Source organism: Haemaphysalis longicornis, unplaced genomic scaffold (genome assembly GCF_048455015.1).
Source record: "Haemaphysalis longicornis isolate Haplotype H1 unplaced genomic scaffold, Haemaphysalis longicornis Haplotype H1 scaffold_8, whole genome shotgun sequence".
Classification (NCBI taxonomy): domain Eukaryota; kingdom Metazoa; phylum Arthropoda; class Arachnida; order Ixodida; family Ixodidae; genus Haemaphysalis; species Haemaphysalis longicornis.
The window spans coordinates 145,086,088-145,101,621 of NW_027526445.1; the positions used below are offsets into that span (position 1 = coordinate 145,086,088).

General features: G+C 43.5%; 1 protein-coding gene across 1 annotated transcript; it reads right to left on the minus strand.

The window, feature by feature from the left end:
* Positions 1-328: 328 nt before the first annotated feature.
* Positions 329-14,642, minus strand: LOC144150057 (uncharacterized). Its single transcript, XM_077681856.1, has 4 exons — positions 14,325-14,642; positions 9,460-9,703; positions 8,523-8,681; positions 329-551 (listed from the first exon to the last, which is right to left on the minus strand). Exons 2-4 carry the CDS (start codon positions 9,589-9,591, stop codon positions 474-476), a joined length of 369 nt encoding a protein of 122 aa, XP_077537982.1. The 5' UTR covers positions 9,592-9,703; positions 14,325-14,642; the 3' UTR covers positions 329-473.
* Between the last annotated feature and the right edge of the window lie 892 nt (positions 14,643-15,534).

Here is a 15,534-nt window from a genome sequence, read left to right on the forward strand (position 1 = left end):
TTGTGAAGGAAGAGAGACAGACGTATATTGCCCAGAACACAAAGAACACATAGGGCCTTGGCACGTTACGTTATCTACGGGTTGCTTACCGCCATGCTTAAAGGTAGCATAAATCATTCACCAATTCATCTAATTTCATCTATCTATGCAGTCTAAGCAACCTAATCCAATCAATCCATCCAGCTATTATTTCAGTCCAAATTTATCCCAACACGGACGCACAAACGCAGGAAACGCTTAACGGCTAATTCGTTTACCCAAAACCAATTAGTAAATCATCCTAAATGTTTCTTCGAAATCAGCACTAACACGCAACCGGTAATCTTACTCAAAGAGAGCGTCAAGTTTGTTTATTGCTCTTATTAATCGAAAGGGGCAAGTTTATTAAATCTTCAGGAACAGAATAAATACCAATGAAGCGACGATGCGGTGGTTTGATGAGAAGCAAAGGATGCGAGTTTTAAAACGGGGGATTACGGCGGTGACGAGTTAGAACTTCTTGCACGGACCTTCTTGCACGGTCTTTTGGTTCCATGGGGAATCTTCCAAGCCTGGAAAACAAAACAGAGGAAGCAAGCACTTCAGTGAGTTAAATCTTTCTGGTCGCATTAATTAATCATGCAGTGCAAGACAGTCAAGGCATTTATAGATCGGCCAGCCACGTTCACAGTCCTAATTGAGAAGGCTCGGATACGCTCCGCCTTAACCAGCTTCCAGGCCACAATTAAAAAATAACACCAAGAATGTTGACGCAGAAAGAAGCTAGCAACAAGAAAAGCAAGTTCAACTCCACGCATATTCAAGCTGTGAATAAGCACACATTAGCCACTGCTCTGCTTAGTGGCGTAGCCAGAAATATTTTTCGGCGGGTGTTATACGCCGCCGGTAAAAAAAAAGTGCTTAAAAAGTTTGCGTTTTTTTGGATTTAATTAACCGACAACCTTCTAGTTGTTTTTACATTATAGTATATCGATTTGGTATACCTAAATAGCATCGGCTAAAAATTGGGCGACACGAAGGAGGGAGGGGGGGGGAGGTATGCGGCTCTCAGAAGATCTGGGTGGGTGTTATGCTACCGAAACACCACCCCCATGGCTACACCCCGGCCTCTGCGATTTTCTTGGCTGAGAGGAGGCCATAGTTGAAGACATAGCCAACATTTGCCATCCACAACTCAGCGAATAACTTATTTTCATGCCTAGTTCTCATGCAATTGTCTTGCTACTGAGTTCCGAGTGTGCTTGCATTTTTCCCACTACTTCAATTAGCTCACCTCAAAGGTAAGAACCGGCCGCGATTCGAAAAGACATGCTTCGAGTATTGGAGTATAACTATTTGTGAAATTAAACATTGATTGATTGATTGATTGATTGATTGATTGATTGATTGATTGATTGATTGATTGATTGATTGATTGATTGATTGATTGATTGATTGATTGAAAGGTTTAACGCGCCGACGCAACGCAGGCGATGAGGCGCGCCGTAGTGGAGGGCTCCGGATTAATTTTGACCACCTGGGGATCTTTAATGTGCGCCGAAATCTCGTACACACGGGCGTTTTTGCTTTTCGCCTCCATCAGAAAAGCGGCCGCCACGGCCGGGAATCGAACCCGAGACCTCGTGCACAGCAGCACGACGCCATCGCCACTGAGCCACCGCGGCGGGTTGGAATTAAAACAATGTGTTAGAACGGAAAGAAAAGAGATCAGAGAAAGTCAGGAATGTTAACCAGGCTATGGCCTAGTTTGCTATCCACCACGCAGGAAAGGGAACAATGGGAAAAAGAACAAAAAAGAAAAATAAGGGGAAAGGTAAGACCAGAGCACAAAGGGGTGAATCAAGCGTTAGGGCACTATGGGCGATAAAGTCAGTGAGTGTACTAGATTGTACAATTTTATGTGCTGCAGTCTTCTGCATAATTTCGTCGTTTTTACGAAGCTGAGAAGCGTTCTTGTCACCATGTACGTAGATGACGGAGAAGGTCAGCGGCCCAGGATTTTCTCCTCAGAGAAAAGCCGCCGAGAGCCAAGTTTATAGTGTGCTAACTTGCTAACATTGCATTATAGGTTACGCTGTTTACTGCTTTTTGATTTATGTATCTTGTCTGTTTTGTGCGTGTGTTATATTGCCACTACAAGGTACCATAAACAAGTAAATAAATAATAATGCACAGCAGCCGATTTTAAAACCTCCATTATTAACAACATATTCAATCTTTTGGACAGGCACCGTTCCGAACGTAGCGAAGTGTTATAAGCAATTGTTACAAGAACTTAAAGAAACATAGCACCGATAAACATTGAAAGGTCATGTGAGCAAGTTTCTAAGTTATGCGACATGCACGCAGAACAGTATTATATGGCTCGGAGATGTCGCGGTGAGCTAATTTAAGACTGGAAGCGCTAATTAACACAGTTCGAAAAGCATTCACTATGTCTATCGAAGGCCACCTGTGCCTAACCAAGGTTGAAGAAAGTGTTGCAGGAGCACGCCATATCATAAAATTGTACCAAGTTTTCTCAAGCGAAGATAAAGCGCCGCAATTCCGGGATGAGCACTTGAACGGCAGTCATCAGGAGTTGTCGCTACGCCGCAATACCCGCCGACGTTTTCTTGGGCGTAGTGACGACGCTTCGTGCTGCTTTTGGCTGACCGTATCGTTGATAAAGTACTGATTTATCACAAAGAAAAGCGCCCCTCGAACGCACGTGAGATAAGGGCAGCTGTCGCCACGTTATCAGACACAAAAGACCACTGACCCGCCTAGAGGGTGTGTTGAGGGTTACCCGTCTGGAAGCACGTTTCTGTGCACGCGTCTTTCCTCAGAGCGTAGATAAGATAGCAGCCATTGTGGCAATTATAAGAATGTGGATAGATATTCACTTTTTCCATTTAATGTATTTGCCAAAGATAAAAGAGGGTGGGAGACTACCGATGCGTAAGATCCGACAAGACGAGTGGTTGCTGTGGAGTGCTCCCACAACAAGATTCCAGCCAAATTCCAGGCTGCGATTGCTCTCATTCTAAAGTGGGTTTTCATTTCCAAAAAGATTTTTTCGCTTGGTGCAGCTTGGCAGGTGGTTCTCAAGCAGAACGTAGCGGAAAGCACTCTTCGTGGTAAATGACAGATTGATATTAGGCCTCGAAAACAATGCCTCTCTGAAAGACTTGTCTCAGCGATCTTTGGGAACCAAAATTACAAAAATGAAGCTCATGGCTCCTTGGTGTCTACTACTCAAAGCAAATAAGTGTATGATATGCGCCGCTTTTCCAGTTGACGGTTAAATGTAGCAAGCCAACTGCAAAAACGAAGGACTATTTAGTCGACCTCCACCGTCCCTGTCCCACCCCGCTCGGGTTCATTCTTTGCCTCCAAACATCACTCCAGATTGTACCTCAGGGGAAGTGGCTGACTTTCGGTTTCTTGATTACGCACACGCCTACTCAAATATTCACAATGGCCTCCTTTTCCCACTTTTAAATTGCACAATAAAAAGGCTTTAAACAGCTACAATGCACTTTACCACGCGTGTCTCGTTGGTGTGGTTTTACCATATGAAGTAATTTTCGAGGTACGTCACGCCGAAACACGAGTACTTGGGAATTACTGTATGCCAATGAAATGTCACAGTGAGTGCATTCGCCGGTATTGTTTTGTTTTTTACCGCCAAACGAGCCCCCCTATGATCAGTCCTTATTAATCAGGTCTGTAAACGCTTCCACTGCCAAAAGCATCACGATACGACTCCTTCAAAGACATCAAAAAACATCGCCTTGTTAATGTCTTAATGCTTGTCAATGTTAATGTATGTGCAGCCAAGCACACCCAGTTCCCTTCCAGTGAGGGAATATTACCTCAATCGAGATTTCTGCAGTTTACCCGACTGATTATGTTTCAGTGGCCGATCGTTCGGCGTTGAGTAACTGTACCAAAATGAAAATCGTATTACAAACGCGATAATCAAGAGTATCTTAGCCTGGGAAAAAAATACCCGTTCTTCCGTTACCATTTTTGTCAGCCACATATCGAAACACATCTCAACACCCCATTTTTGCCTCAAAATTTGATTCAAATTGCCCTCGCCACCGTCACTTATGCCTTGGAGCAAGAGGTTTCATTACCCTAAAATGGCGAAGAACTCTTTTCTCAACAAAGCATATCTAACTATCTAACTAATCGCTGGCTAACCTCTAACAGAAAACGAGAATCTACTAGAAAAACTAAACAAAATTGCGGTGGACCTCGATCTTGCTGAACTGACCCCGTCTGACGTTGAAGGCCTACACAGAATGCCCCCAAACCGGATAAAGCACCGACTGTGCTGGTTCGCTTTGTGTCACGCGCAACAAGGAACGAATGAATGACAAAGAAGGCAGAATTAACGGCGGCAAACACAGCAGTACATTTATTCGACAATCTGACGTCACACAATAAAGCTCTGCTCTGAATGATGAAGTAGAAGGCCCAATAAAAGCATTATCAGTTTGCATGGCAGAAGGATGGAAAGTTTTTTGTGCGCAAGGCAACTGGCACACGCGTGGTTCAAATTGAATGCGAGGCGGATCTTGACAAGATTCGCTGAGCCCTCGGTTTTCTTTTATTTTTTTTTAAATGCAGAGCATTTCAGTAACTCACGATGTGACCCGCGTTGACGTCCGTAGTCGTAGTCCGCACCCCTCCCCCTACACTATATAAAAAAAATTTCTATCCGGCGCCTGGTTTCGATCCCTCGACCCTGCGGGCGGAACGCGAGGTACATGGTGCTCTACCCAGTGCGCCACAAAGCCGACACAGAATGGAAGGCTACGAACGCGCCTTATATCCTTGACTCATTCAAACTACGTCAAGACGCTGCTGATAGAACGCATTCGCTACCACCAACTCCCCAAACACTAAACGTTAACGCAATACACCCACCCCCTATGCGACGCATTTACTCGAGTCCCCCTCGCGGGGAGATGGGCCCTATTTTACAGCCGACAACATGGCAGAAGTGCGGTACTACGATTACTGGGATATTGAGAATGCCCACCCAATGACGCCATCGGATGTCAAACATGTTTTTCAATGTTAGACGCCCACAAACCAACGTACTATGACTGTACGTCATTTAGCTCTGCTGTGCACAATCGCCGTTTACATGCCAGTAACAACATGTGAACATTCCACGTTAATGCAGAAAGTTTAAAAAACAAAGTGTTTTATTTTGAAACTGCTTTAGATTTGCTAACTCACTCGTTTGATTTCCTGGCCTTAACAGAGACTTGGTATTTAAATAAACACAATGCTGGCAAACTACAAGGATATAAGTAGGAACGGGTTTACAGGAATAATCGTAAGGGTTGTGGGTCTTCAATTTAGGTTAAGGCTGGTATTTCTTATGAAGTGTTGTCTGAATTCTCTTATTTTAGCGTTCGCGTTCAGTCCATCACTATTAAGTGTGCCGCAGTACTTATCGCTTCAATCTATCGCCCTCCGTGTGGCGATGTTAAGGAATTTGTTGAGCTTGTTAGCACTATTCTCGAGTATGTGTCCTTATTATATCTACATATTGTTCTTGTGGGCGACTTCAATATAGATGTTCTAACGCCTCGTACTCAACGTCAACAACTTTTCGATCTAATTGAATCGTTTTCGTGCTCAAATGCTCACCTTTTCGTGCTCGTTTTTATGCTCACCTTCAAGGATTACTCCACAAATTACCACCCTAATTGATCTATCTGTCACAAACTTCAAGAATAACTCAATTTTTTTCAGGAATCATGGCCTTTGATTTAAGCGATCATCTACCAATATTTTGTTTCTTTCCTCAAGTTAACAAGCAGACAAGAAGGGCAACGACTCTGTAGTTCCTTGTCGAAACTACAGTGAGGATGCCATTCATTATTTCCGTGTCTTAATAGAATGTGTAACCTGGGATAACGTTTATAGCGAAGCTAACCCAAATAAATCGTACAATATATTTTGTGTAAGGTATAGCAGTGCTTGACATTGCATTTGCATTGCGATTTGTAAAGAAGTACAAAAAATCCAGGGAAACGTGGGTTACGCAAGAGCCACACAAGAAAATCAAAGCTCGCGATAAATTATATCCCAAGTTTATTCAGGTTAAAAATTTAGCTTTATTTAAGCAATACAAAAAATTGAGAAATAAATAAACACTGAACTTAGAAAAGCAAGAATTACTTATCATACCAACAAGTTTGCTGCTATATCTAACATTCCAAAAAAGTCTGGTGCGCATTGCATTCTCTTATCAGGAAGTCTAACGATAAAATCCCCAGTATACTCACTTTTTAAGGTACTGAATACAGTGATGAGTCACTAGCAGATAAGTTCAATTCATAATTCTCGAGTTCTGGCGCATCCGCCCTAGTCCATGGACCACGAAAAGAACTAGAACAGTACATTTTTACACAGCCAGTCGGTTCTATCTTTCATACCCCGTTGACTGAACTTGAAATATTATCGTTCCTTAAACCATTGAACAAAAATTGTGCTGACATAAAATCTGTACCAGTTATAACTGTTGCTGATCTCTTATGTGCTCTCTTACAGCATATCTGTAATAATGCATTACCTACAGGTATTTTTCCAGACAAAATGAAAATTTCGAGAGTTTGTCGTTTTACATATGGGTGGTTCTCTTGCTAATGTAAATAATTTGAGTCCAATATCTGTACTTCGTCTATTTTCTAAAGTTCTGGAATATGCCAAAAAAACGCGACTTACAAAGTTTCTGGATGACTAACAGTTACTTGAAGAACAATTTGGGTTCAGGGAACAAAGGTCAACGGAAATGGCACTATAAGATATGCTCAAATATTGACTCAAAGCAGCACACTATAGGGCTTTTCTTCGATTTTAGAGAAAAACATTCGATTCCATGAAACATGATCGATTGCTTCGCAAGCTTCCCTACTACGGAATCCGAGGTTTGACCCTTGAAGTGATACGTAGCTACCTAACTGACCGATTACAATATTGTCTAGACGGGCACAAGTCTCGGCTATCGATAACATATGGGTATCACAGGGTTCAATATTGGGACCTTTATTTTTTATGGTTTATATAAATGATATTGGTTTCATACCGGAAACTCCTGTTGCAATACTATATGCTGATGATACCAGCTTATATTTTCAGGTGATAATCTCGGTACTCTTTAAGCGGCCGCTAATAAATGGTTGTTACAGTTATCGAGGTGGTTCGATTTAAAATGAGCTCCAGTTAAATGTAGGTAAAACTAAATACGCTGTTTTCAAGAGCACAAGCAAACCATACAATTATCATGTTAACATTAAGTTTCAGAATAATGTGATTGAGAAAGTGTGTACATATAAGTTTCTTGGCATTCTCTTTCACGAAATCTTAAGCTGGACACCTTATGTGAACAAGCTCCACGCAAGCATATCGAGATCAATTGCAGTTCTGTACAGAATAAGAAATTTAGTGCCAAACTGGCTGAAAGTACAACTGTTCTACTCTTTAGTTCAGTCCTATCTCCATTACTGTTTATTAATATGGGGTACTACAACTAAGTACAATTTAGAAAGACTAGCGGTTTTACAAAAGCGAGCTGTACGCTGCATAGAAAACCTCAAACGAATGGATCACACAGCGCCATTTTTCTACAAACATAACCTGCTTGCAGTTAGTAATCTTTTCGACCTTAAACTTGCCATGCCACTAAAGAAAGCTATATGGACTCAAGCTACCAGTTTTGAATCATTAATTGCAGTAAACACCCAGTATGATTTAAGACACAGCCGTTTTAGGATACCAGCCATTCGAAAAAACTATAGAACACAGACATTAGCCTACTTGATACCTGATTTTCTAAATGCACATCCTGGTATAATGACTGGATTAAAAATTGCCGTTTTGATTACAAATGTAAAAATAACGTTGAAATGTACTTGTTGTCCCTCGCTCAAAATTAATTTAAATAAGCGGACCATGCAGCGTCTTCCGGTAAAAAATATATGGTTCACTTATGTGCTCTTGTAACTTTTCTTTTTGTTCTAATAAATGCGTATGTGTGTTGTTAAACTTATGTGCCTTATGCATAAAACATTAGTAGAAATGTTAGAATTATCTTCTAAACATTTTTTAAAACACATCTCCATGCGTCATTGTTTTACTGCCTCGTTATTTGTCGCTTTTTATTGTATAATGAATTGCTAGCTTGCTTTGTAACGCTTGAATTATCGTGCGTATGTTACTTTTCTTTCCAGTGAACTGGTCATTTCGCTGCTTATTGCTCCTGTCCAATGTACTTCGGGTGTCAGCGCTCTAGTCAGGCAGCCTGTTGCCTTTAGCGCTCTCATCCTCGACAGTGTATGTCTGCACGAAATTTGAAATAAAAAAAAATACTACGGTCCATCGCCTTGCAAAACCCACGCCCCAACACGTCATTTCAGTGAAGAGGGAAATAGACACCTCTGAACCAGGGTAAAGTGAAACGGCTAAGGGATAACGTTCTGGTTCTGTGTCGCAAAATGGAATAAAAAACGCACCAGAAACAGCGGAATGAGGGCAGTCCTTGGGATACTCGTGGTAGACACAGTAGTGGTATCTTGGTGACTATCTGTGCCAGAGGATGCCATGTGGAAAACTGTAGCCAGGGAATGCGGAGAAGCACATCGGTCGCTGTCACGTCGCAGAAGGCTGGAAAGCTGCAAGGGTGAAAAAAAACGGATTATGGCGTGACACAGACTGCAAGGGGAAATGTGAGAAGTTACGGCGAGACATTCAAATTACGGCAGAATGGGAACCTTTCTTAGTGCAATAGTGCTATTCGCGAGATTATGGCAGCTAGATACATTTTTGCGGCGGCAGAAGTAATTCAAACCATTACCTAACAATGATAACTGCAACAGTTCAAGGATGGCTTGAACTTTATCCAGGGTGCACAAGTTTCTATAAACCGTTTAGGGCAGATTAAATTGTTTTGGCATTTGAAGATATTATAAGACTACAGGAAAGGGTTCACTCCCAAAAAAGGATTAGTGTCGACCTCCCACTCAACGAATTGCAAAAGAATTCGGGATCTAATGGACTAATCAATGTTTTAACTAAAGCCACGGGCTGTACTGTATTATGTTGGCTGCTCTTTGTCGAGGAGGCGTGTAAGCAATTTCTTGAGTTCCTTTTGGCCCAATTTCTACCTTCCCAAACCCATAATCCATCACAAAAAATTTCCGGCTACGGCCCTGAAACCAGCTAGCATTTGGCCTCTCTGACCAAACGTCGCTTGTCAACGGCCGGCTATTGTGTGGACACAAGCAGGCTTGGGGGACCGATGCGCAGTAGGTAATTTTTGTAGGCTAGGCATTTATCTACAGTTATGCATCTCTGGTAGCCCTAAGCGATGTCAGTCAGCAATCTTCTCGCCATTTTGTTTCCTACTTGATGCTTTATGTTAGACGGAAGGGTTCAGCAGGAAGAACGCACCGTTCTGGAACATCCTTGCAATAGCGGCTGCGGCACCGTTGAGCAGCGCTCGTCGTCGCATGATCTGACCCCAGCGGCCAGCCGTCGCTTGCAGGGACGAGCCACTCCTGCTCGAGGCCCGACGTCGACCATACCGGGAGTCGCTAAAACTGGGTCGTTCGACTCGACGCTGCGCCGGCGACGACCGAGGAGACCCCCGGAACGAGCGCGTTGCGCATGTCATCGACGTGACAAGCACGATGTGCTGGAAAGAACGGAATGTGCTTGTTTGAAACCGCTGCCGTTAAAACTTCCCCGATCGTACTTTAGGATAGAACATTTTCATGCGTGTACAGACTTTGTAAAAAAATGTTGAGCTTATGGAGAACGTTCCAGAACAGCAGCACTCCTACTATAATATATACAGTCAAATATCGCTATTACGAACTCTACATTACCGAACTTCTCGAATTTACGAATGTTTTAAGAATCACCGCCAGATTGCTTATATTTCCAATGTAAAAATATTTCAGTACTACGAATTTCAATATAGCGCATATTTCAGAATAACGGACGTAATTTATTTCCCTTATTATAATCGCGGAACATCAGTATTACGAATTCAGCAAACGCAGCAGCGCCGAAACTCGCGTGAAACAGAAACCGCCGTTTCTCTGTATTTCATGAGTGACGTAGCTATCATCCTCACTATCGAGTGCCAACAGCTAGCGCCACCACAAAGCTGTGGCTTAATGTGCAGCAGCCTGGCAGGCCTATCCGCGTTTGCCTCTTTTCTCTCTTGTTGGGTTGGGTGTTGGTGGCCGGTCGGTCGTTCTTCACGCTAATCACGTGGGCGTGCAGGTATTTCTTTGTTGTGAGTGATCTTGCTGCAAAGTTTGTGGGAGATCTAAAAATGAACGCATCTAGCGACAAAGCAAAGAAGCGAGAGCAGTCATCATTCTAATTAAGTGGCGATGATGACCTGATGGGAGACGACTGTGGTTCACCGAACACAGAAGAATAGATGGTGTCGAACATTGATTTTTAGTGCAAATGAACAAATTCCGCACTTTCATTGCTCGGTGCAATGACGAACCCGATGAGGTGTTTTTCAAGGTGGAATATGTAGAGGCATTCTTAATCCCTCGTGCGTGGTGCACGCGTGGGGAAAAAATGACCGATTTCTCCAAATAAAATAGCGTTGACGTGAGCACAACATATTTATTTGAGAGTTTGCCTGTCTGTACACACGCGTCTACTGCTAACGTACATCATTTTCATACCTAGGTTTGAGCACTGGCTTATAACCGCCAATTTTTTGTTACAACGACATTTCAAAATAACGAATATTTTCCGGTGGTCCCAAGTGATTCGTCAATCGAAATTTGATTGTAATAGGCTGTGGCTAGCGTTACGTCCAGACGGTTTCGTATGTGACTCCTGTCATGATCCGAGATCACCCGCGCTTTGCAACTCTCGGTGAGAGCAGTTTGCCTTGACTTTCGCCCAACCAGTCGAACTGCTACCGCTAGTAGGACTTGATTGCTGGCTAGTTGGTTCCCGACGTACGAAGAAACAAGTGTGCGCCAAAGACGAGGACGAAGAGAACAAACGACAACACGAGCGCAACTTGCAACTGTATTTTGCATGAAATAACAATACACATATACACCTCCCACCTCTGTTACCCTCTTTCCCACCAGCAGCCTCACCAACCAATCCGGCGTAACTAGAATCACATGTCGAATACAACAAGCAAAAAAAAAACAATTCAATAAAACAGGGTAACCAAACAGTATGCACCAGATAGCTACTTAGACTGTGTACAGTCGAAAGCTTTATGCCAGTAAACACGGGAGCGCGTGTCGCTCAGCGCATGCAGAGCGGTATAGCGATGGGATGGTGAACTGTCGTAGTTCGTACATTTGGCGGATCCACCCCCTGACAACGGTTGATTGCGCTGTTGTCTGCTCCGGTAGCTACGTTAGATATCTGGAAACGATGCCAGAGGACACATGTGCCGATGAGGGGCTTTTTATCAAGCCCGAAACGGAGTGAACGCAAGAAAATGTTTGCTTTTCACTGCCCGATTGGGTTGATAAAAATGTGGGATTATCCTAGACGTAACTAACGCATCAGGAAGCCGTGCGATAAAGGGCTTTCAGGAAGTGCACCTGCCAACCGCACAAACTGCGACAGCACGCCAGCCTCCTATCAGAGGGCTCTCCATTTACGGAGTGGCACGCGCTCTCGTTTTTACCGTCATAAAGCTTTCGACTGTACAAGTATTCTAGAATAAACACGTGGCGCACTTGAAAGCAGAGATGAACGAACAAAATCAGAGCCAAAAGAGCATAAAACCACTGGGAATAAAATGATGACATGATGACACGTGTAGAAGAATCGAAGCGATGAACAACACAGCTCGCGTTTCCAATACTTGTGAGAAGCTAAAATGAATCAGACTTCGATACTCAAGAAGCTTTTTAACATCAACACGTGTCAAACCTAAAACCCAAGGTTGAAAGAATAAAAGCATAAAATCAGAGCCAAAAAGGGAAAAAAACACTAAAAATGGAATAATAACAAGGGTGGGATGGGAGAATGGGAGTCGTGACCACCACAGAGGTTGCGCTTCCAATATTTAACAAAAGCCCGGAAATGCCTAAAAATATCGAAGTTCTGTTAAAAATGACCTAAAAAGGTTACCTCAGTAGGTAGGAGGCTTACCGAGGGCGTGCTAACGCTATCTTCTCCATAGTGCAATTCTGCAGGCTTCAATGATTTCTAATTATTTATATAATTTATCATTTTATTCTTAGTGGTTTTATGTCCTTTTGGCTCTGATTTTACTCATTCATCTTTGATTTCAAGTGCGACACGTGTTGATTGTGGAAGATATGTACACAGTCGAAGTAGTATCTGTTAACTGGTGCATACTGTTTGGTTACGCCGTTTTATTGAATTGTTTTTTTGTTTGTTTGTTGTATTCAACATGTGATTCATCTTACGCCAAATTCGGCGGTGCGGCTACTGATGGGAAAGATGGTTATCGAAAGAGGGCTATCGAATGTTTGTTTCACTTGATTTTGGGGCCAATATTTTGGACTTTGACTTAGCCTAATCTAGACGCCGTTATTTCTGCCTCAGGACTAAATTACTACTGAACAAATTTTATTTTACACCACCGGTGTGTCTTAAATCGGGTGTTTAATAAAGTTGTAGCTAAACTTGCTCAACTTATAAACAAATGGGACCAATTATTATCATGTAGAACAAATATAAATGCGTCCGGGAACTAAGTCTGCTTACTTGTTTCTAATTCGAAAGCAAATGATGTCAACGGGAATAGGGAACGGCTGTATTTTTTTACGCGTGGCGTCACTTCACGGCATGGCTGGAAGGAAGATCTGGCGAACACGCCTAATTCACGGAACGCTAGCCTAGTAACGTTTGCGCGTTAATATGGCTTGGGTAGTGACCAATGCAATTCATATACTTACTCCTAAAATAACGACGGTGCGCATTTTCCGTTGCGCCCTGATTGCAATGTGTTGCAGCTTCTAGGTACAGTCATTATGCTCTCAACCGCGAAAATGGGATGCCGAGCACCGCGAACTCTTCAACTAAATTATAGATGCCACGCGAGAACCTTTGCACGTGTACAGTCCAAGCGCAACAAGGTTATCCGCAATTACCCGTACGATGACCATTACACGCTGATGCACTGTAGCAACCCTGAGCTTCAGCAAGGCCGCCCTACTCTGTCCCCATTCCCTTTGTTCGCGTTCAATGAGATGTTAATTACGGTAAAGCTATTTAGGCAGTTCGATCGTAATCTTGGAGCCAGGACACGGAAGCGCAGTGGATCTGCGCAGAGGTACTCTAACTTGACAGGTATTGAAAGACGTAAATTGCATTGGGCATAAACGGAGGACTGTAGCGGCGCCGCTAAGCTTATCCAATACAAAAAAGCCGGAAAGTATTACATTGGTTTTAGCTTTATGTTAATCGCGCATTCCTGCCTTCCAACTAGAATAAGTGGACTGAGTTTCTGCGCCTGCGCATTCGCTTTTCTTAAAACGGCGTTAAAGACGTGCAAATTCGCTGTGGCGGAGGGACATCTTTTTCCGAATTATTGCAATGTTGCATCAAATCATCACTTGAACCGTATTATACTTGCTCAATGCTTAATCTCTGATCGTATGTCAATTCTAACTTGGAAATTGATGACTGCTTCTAAGCTTTATAGATATGGTTATTTCATCGTTGATACTGATACAGCTACATTCAATGCCACCCGGGCATTAAATCTAGCTCTTAGCAGCGTGGCTAAGGTGCAACCCATAAGAAAACGAAAGAGCAAAAAGCTGAACCATTCAATTTCGAAATTTCACCCAAGGAAGGGATACGCATCAGCCAAAAGATTTCCGCCATACTTGAAGGATAGTAAATCAATGTGACTGCAACTTTTTTTGGCTTCACGAACAAGTCTCGCACATTGCAAAGGATCCTACAGCGTCTAATCGCATACGCTGCGATGTATCGGACTGCTTTCCAAAAGTGAGCCTAGATTTACGAATATTCTACGCGCCAAACGCCCTTCTTAATATGGCAGGGACATATATTGTGCATCACTGAAGTAACAAAACATTTTGCAGCTACTGAGATAACCATGTATACGAAGGCTGCCCTTATGACTAGGGAAACACAAAGCACAACCGATGTCAAGAAGGAAACGGCGAACACCAAGATTCCATCGAGCGGCCGTGCCCAAGAGCAGCATTTCTGTTCGCCTAAGCATTCCCTTTCATGTGACGGGTGGTTCTTCCTATACCATTATTCCCTCGGAAAAATATAGCCTAGAAGCCATAAACATCACCTACCTGTGAGTGAAGAATACGTGTAATTATTCGCGTTCAAAACGCGGCCCCGTTGGGTAAGAAACGGCTTTTCAGCGACGCTTCCATAGCAGCCGATCCCCTGTTGTCCAGGCGGAAGAGACAGACGGTCGTCTTGACGGCCGGCTGACAACGGCCAGTAGAGTTGTGTTCAAGGCTCGCTCGGCGCTGCCAGCCCGCGCGTTTCATGAACGCGCAGCAAATAAATCAAAAGACAGGGCTGAGATTAATTCTGCTAAAGCCGTGGCGTCCGCCTTATCTTGGACGAAAGAGGGTAAAAGGAGTAGCGGAGGCGGTAAGATAGCGTTGGCAGAGTGGGCAGGCGATCTTCTCACGTGTCGACCGTCATTCTCAGCCCGTGTCGTAATTGTGCGCATTGCAGAAGCAGCCTTTAAATGTTTTTGTAAAAGCGACAGTGTTAGTGGGGTTTCTCAAGGGGAAAATTTTAATGCTTGTCTGTCCATCGATACAACCGCCCGGCAAAAGTGAAGCAATGCTGAAGAAATCCGACGACACCTAAGCACTTCTTGTGGGTACAAACGCATCGATGTTTAGTTGAACGCTTCCCTCGAGTGGTCGAAGGGCTTTGTACTTTTGCCGCGCGAGGCGCGCTGCTTTGAGATCCGCCTGAACGCTTTCCTAAGGCTTCGATCTGCCCCCTACCCGTTGCGCCCCTACTCGTTCCCGCAGCCGTGCAATGCGACGATGGTAATATTCGCTGTGTATATCTTCCGCTCCCTTCATCTGCGGTGCACTGGCGGGGATGACCACCTCTCGAATCTGCCGAGGTTGAGCTCGGGCTGTTGGACGCCTCGTGGTATGGAACGCCTCCGAACTGGTAGTTTTTCTGTGACTGACGCCGGACGCCGCCCTTCTGCTCCGTGGGCCATTTAAAGCTTTCGCCTTAAAACAGAAAGTTTATACGTGCCTGACCGTTTCAAAATAAGCTGTTTTCTACATGTCCACATTAAACCGCGCAAAGAAAACTTTATGTACATATTTGGGGCAAAATGTTTCACGCTAACGAGAGTACCAGCGTTCTTTGGGGAAGAATACGCGTTGTATTGGTTTTACGCCAGGAAATGAAAAAAAATTATACGTTCTTAAAAAAGTGTCAACGAGAGGCCAGAAACGTCGAGAAACAAGAAACGTCGGCTCTGGCTGTCCTAAGCAGAAAAAGAAACAAAACATAAAA

Bases quoted from the DNA above. Each gene is read 5' to 3' on its own strand.
- LOC144150057 (XM_077681856.1), bottom strand. From the start codon at position 9,591: ATGGTCGACGTCGGGCCTCGAGCAGGAGTGGCTCGTCCCTGCAAGCGA. The intron at 8,682-9,459 runs GTGCGTTCTTCC...TCACCCTTGCAG, and splicing joins TGCAAGGATGTTCCAGAACG to CTTTCCAGCCTTCTGCGACG. The intron at 552-8,522 runs GTGCGTTTTTTA...TTTGTTTTCCAG, and splicing joins CCCTCATTCCGCTGTTTCTG to GCTTGGAAGATTCCCCATGG.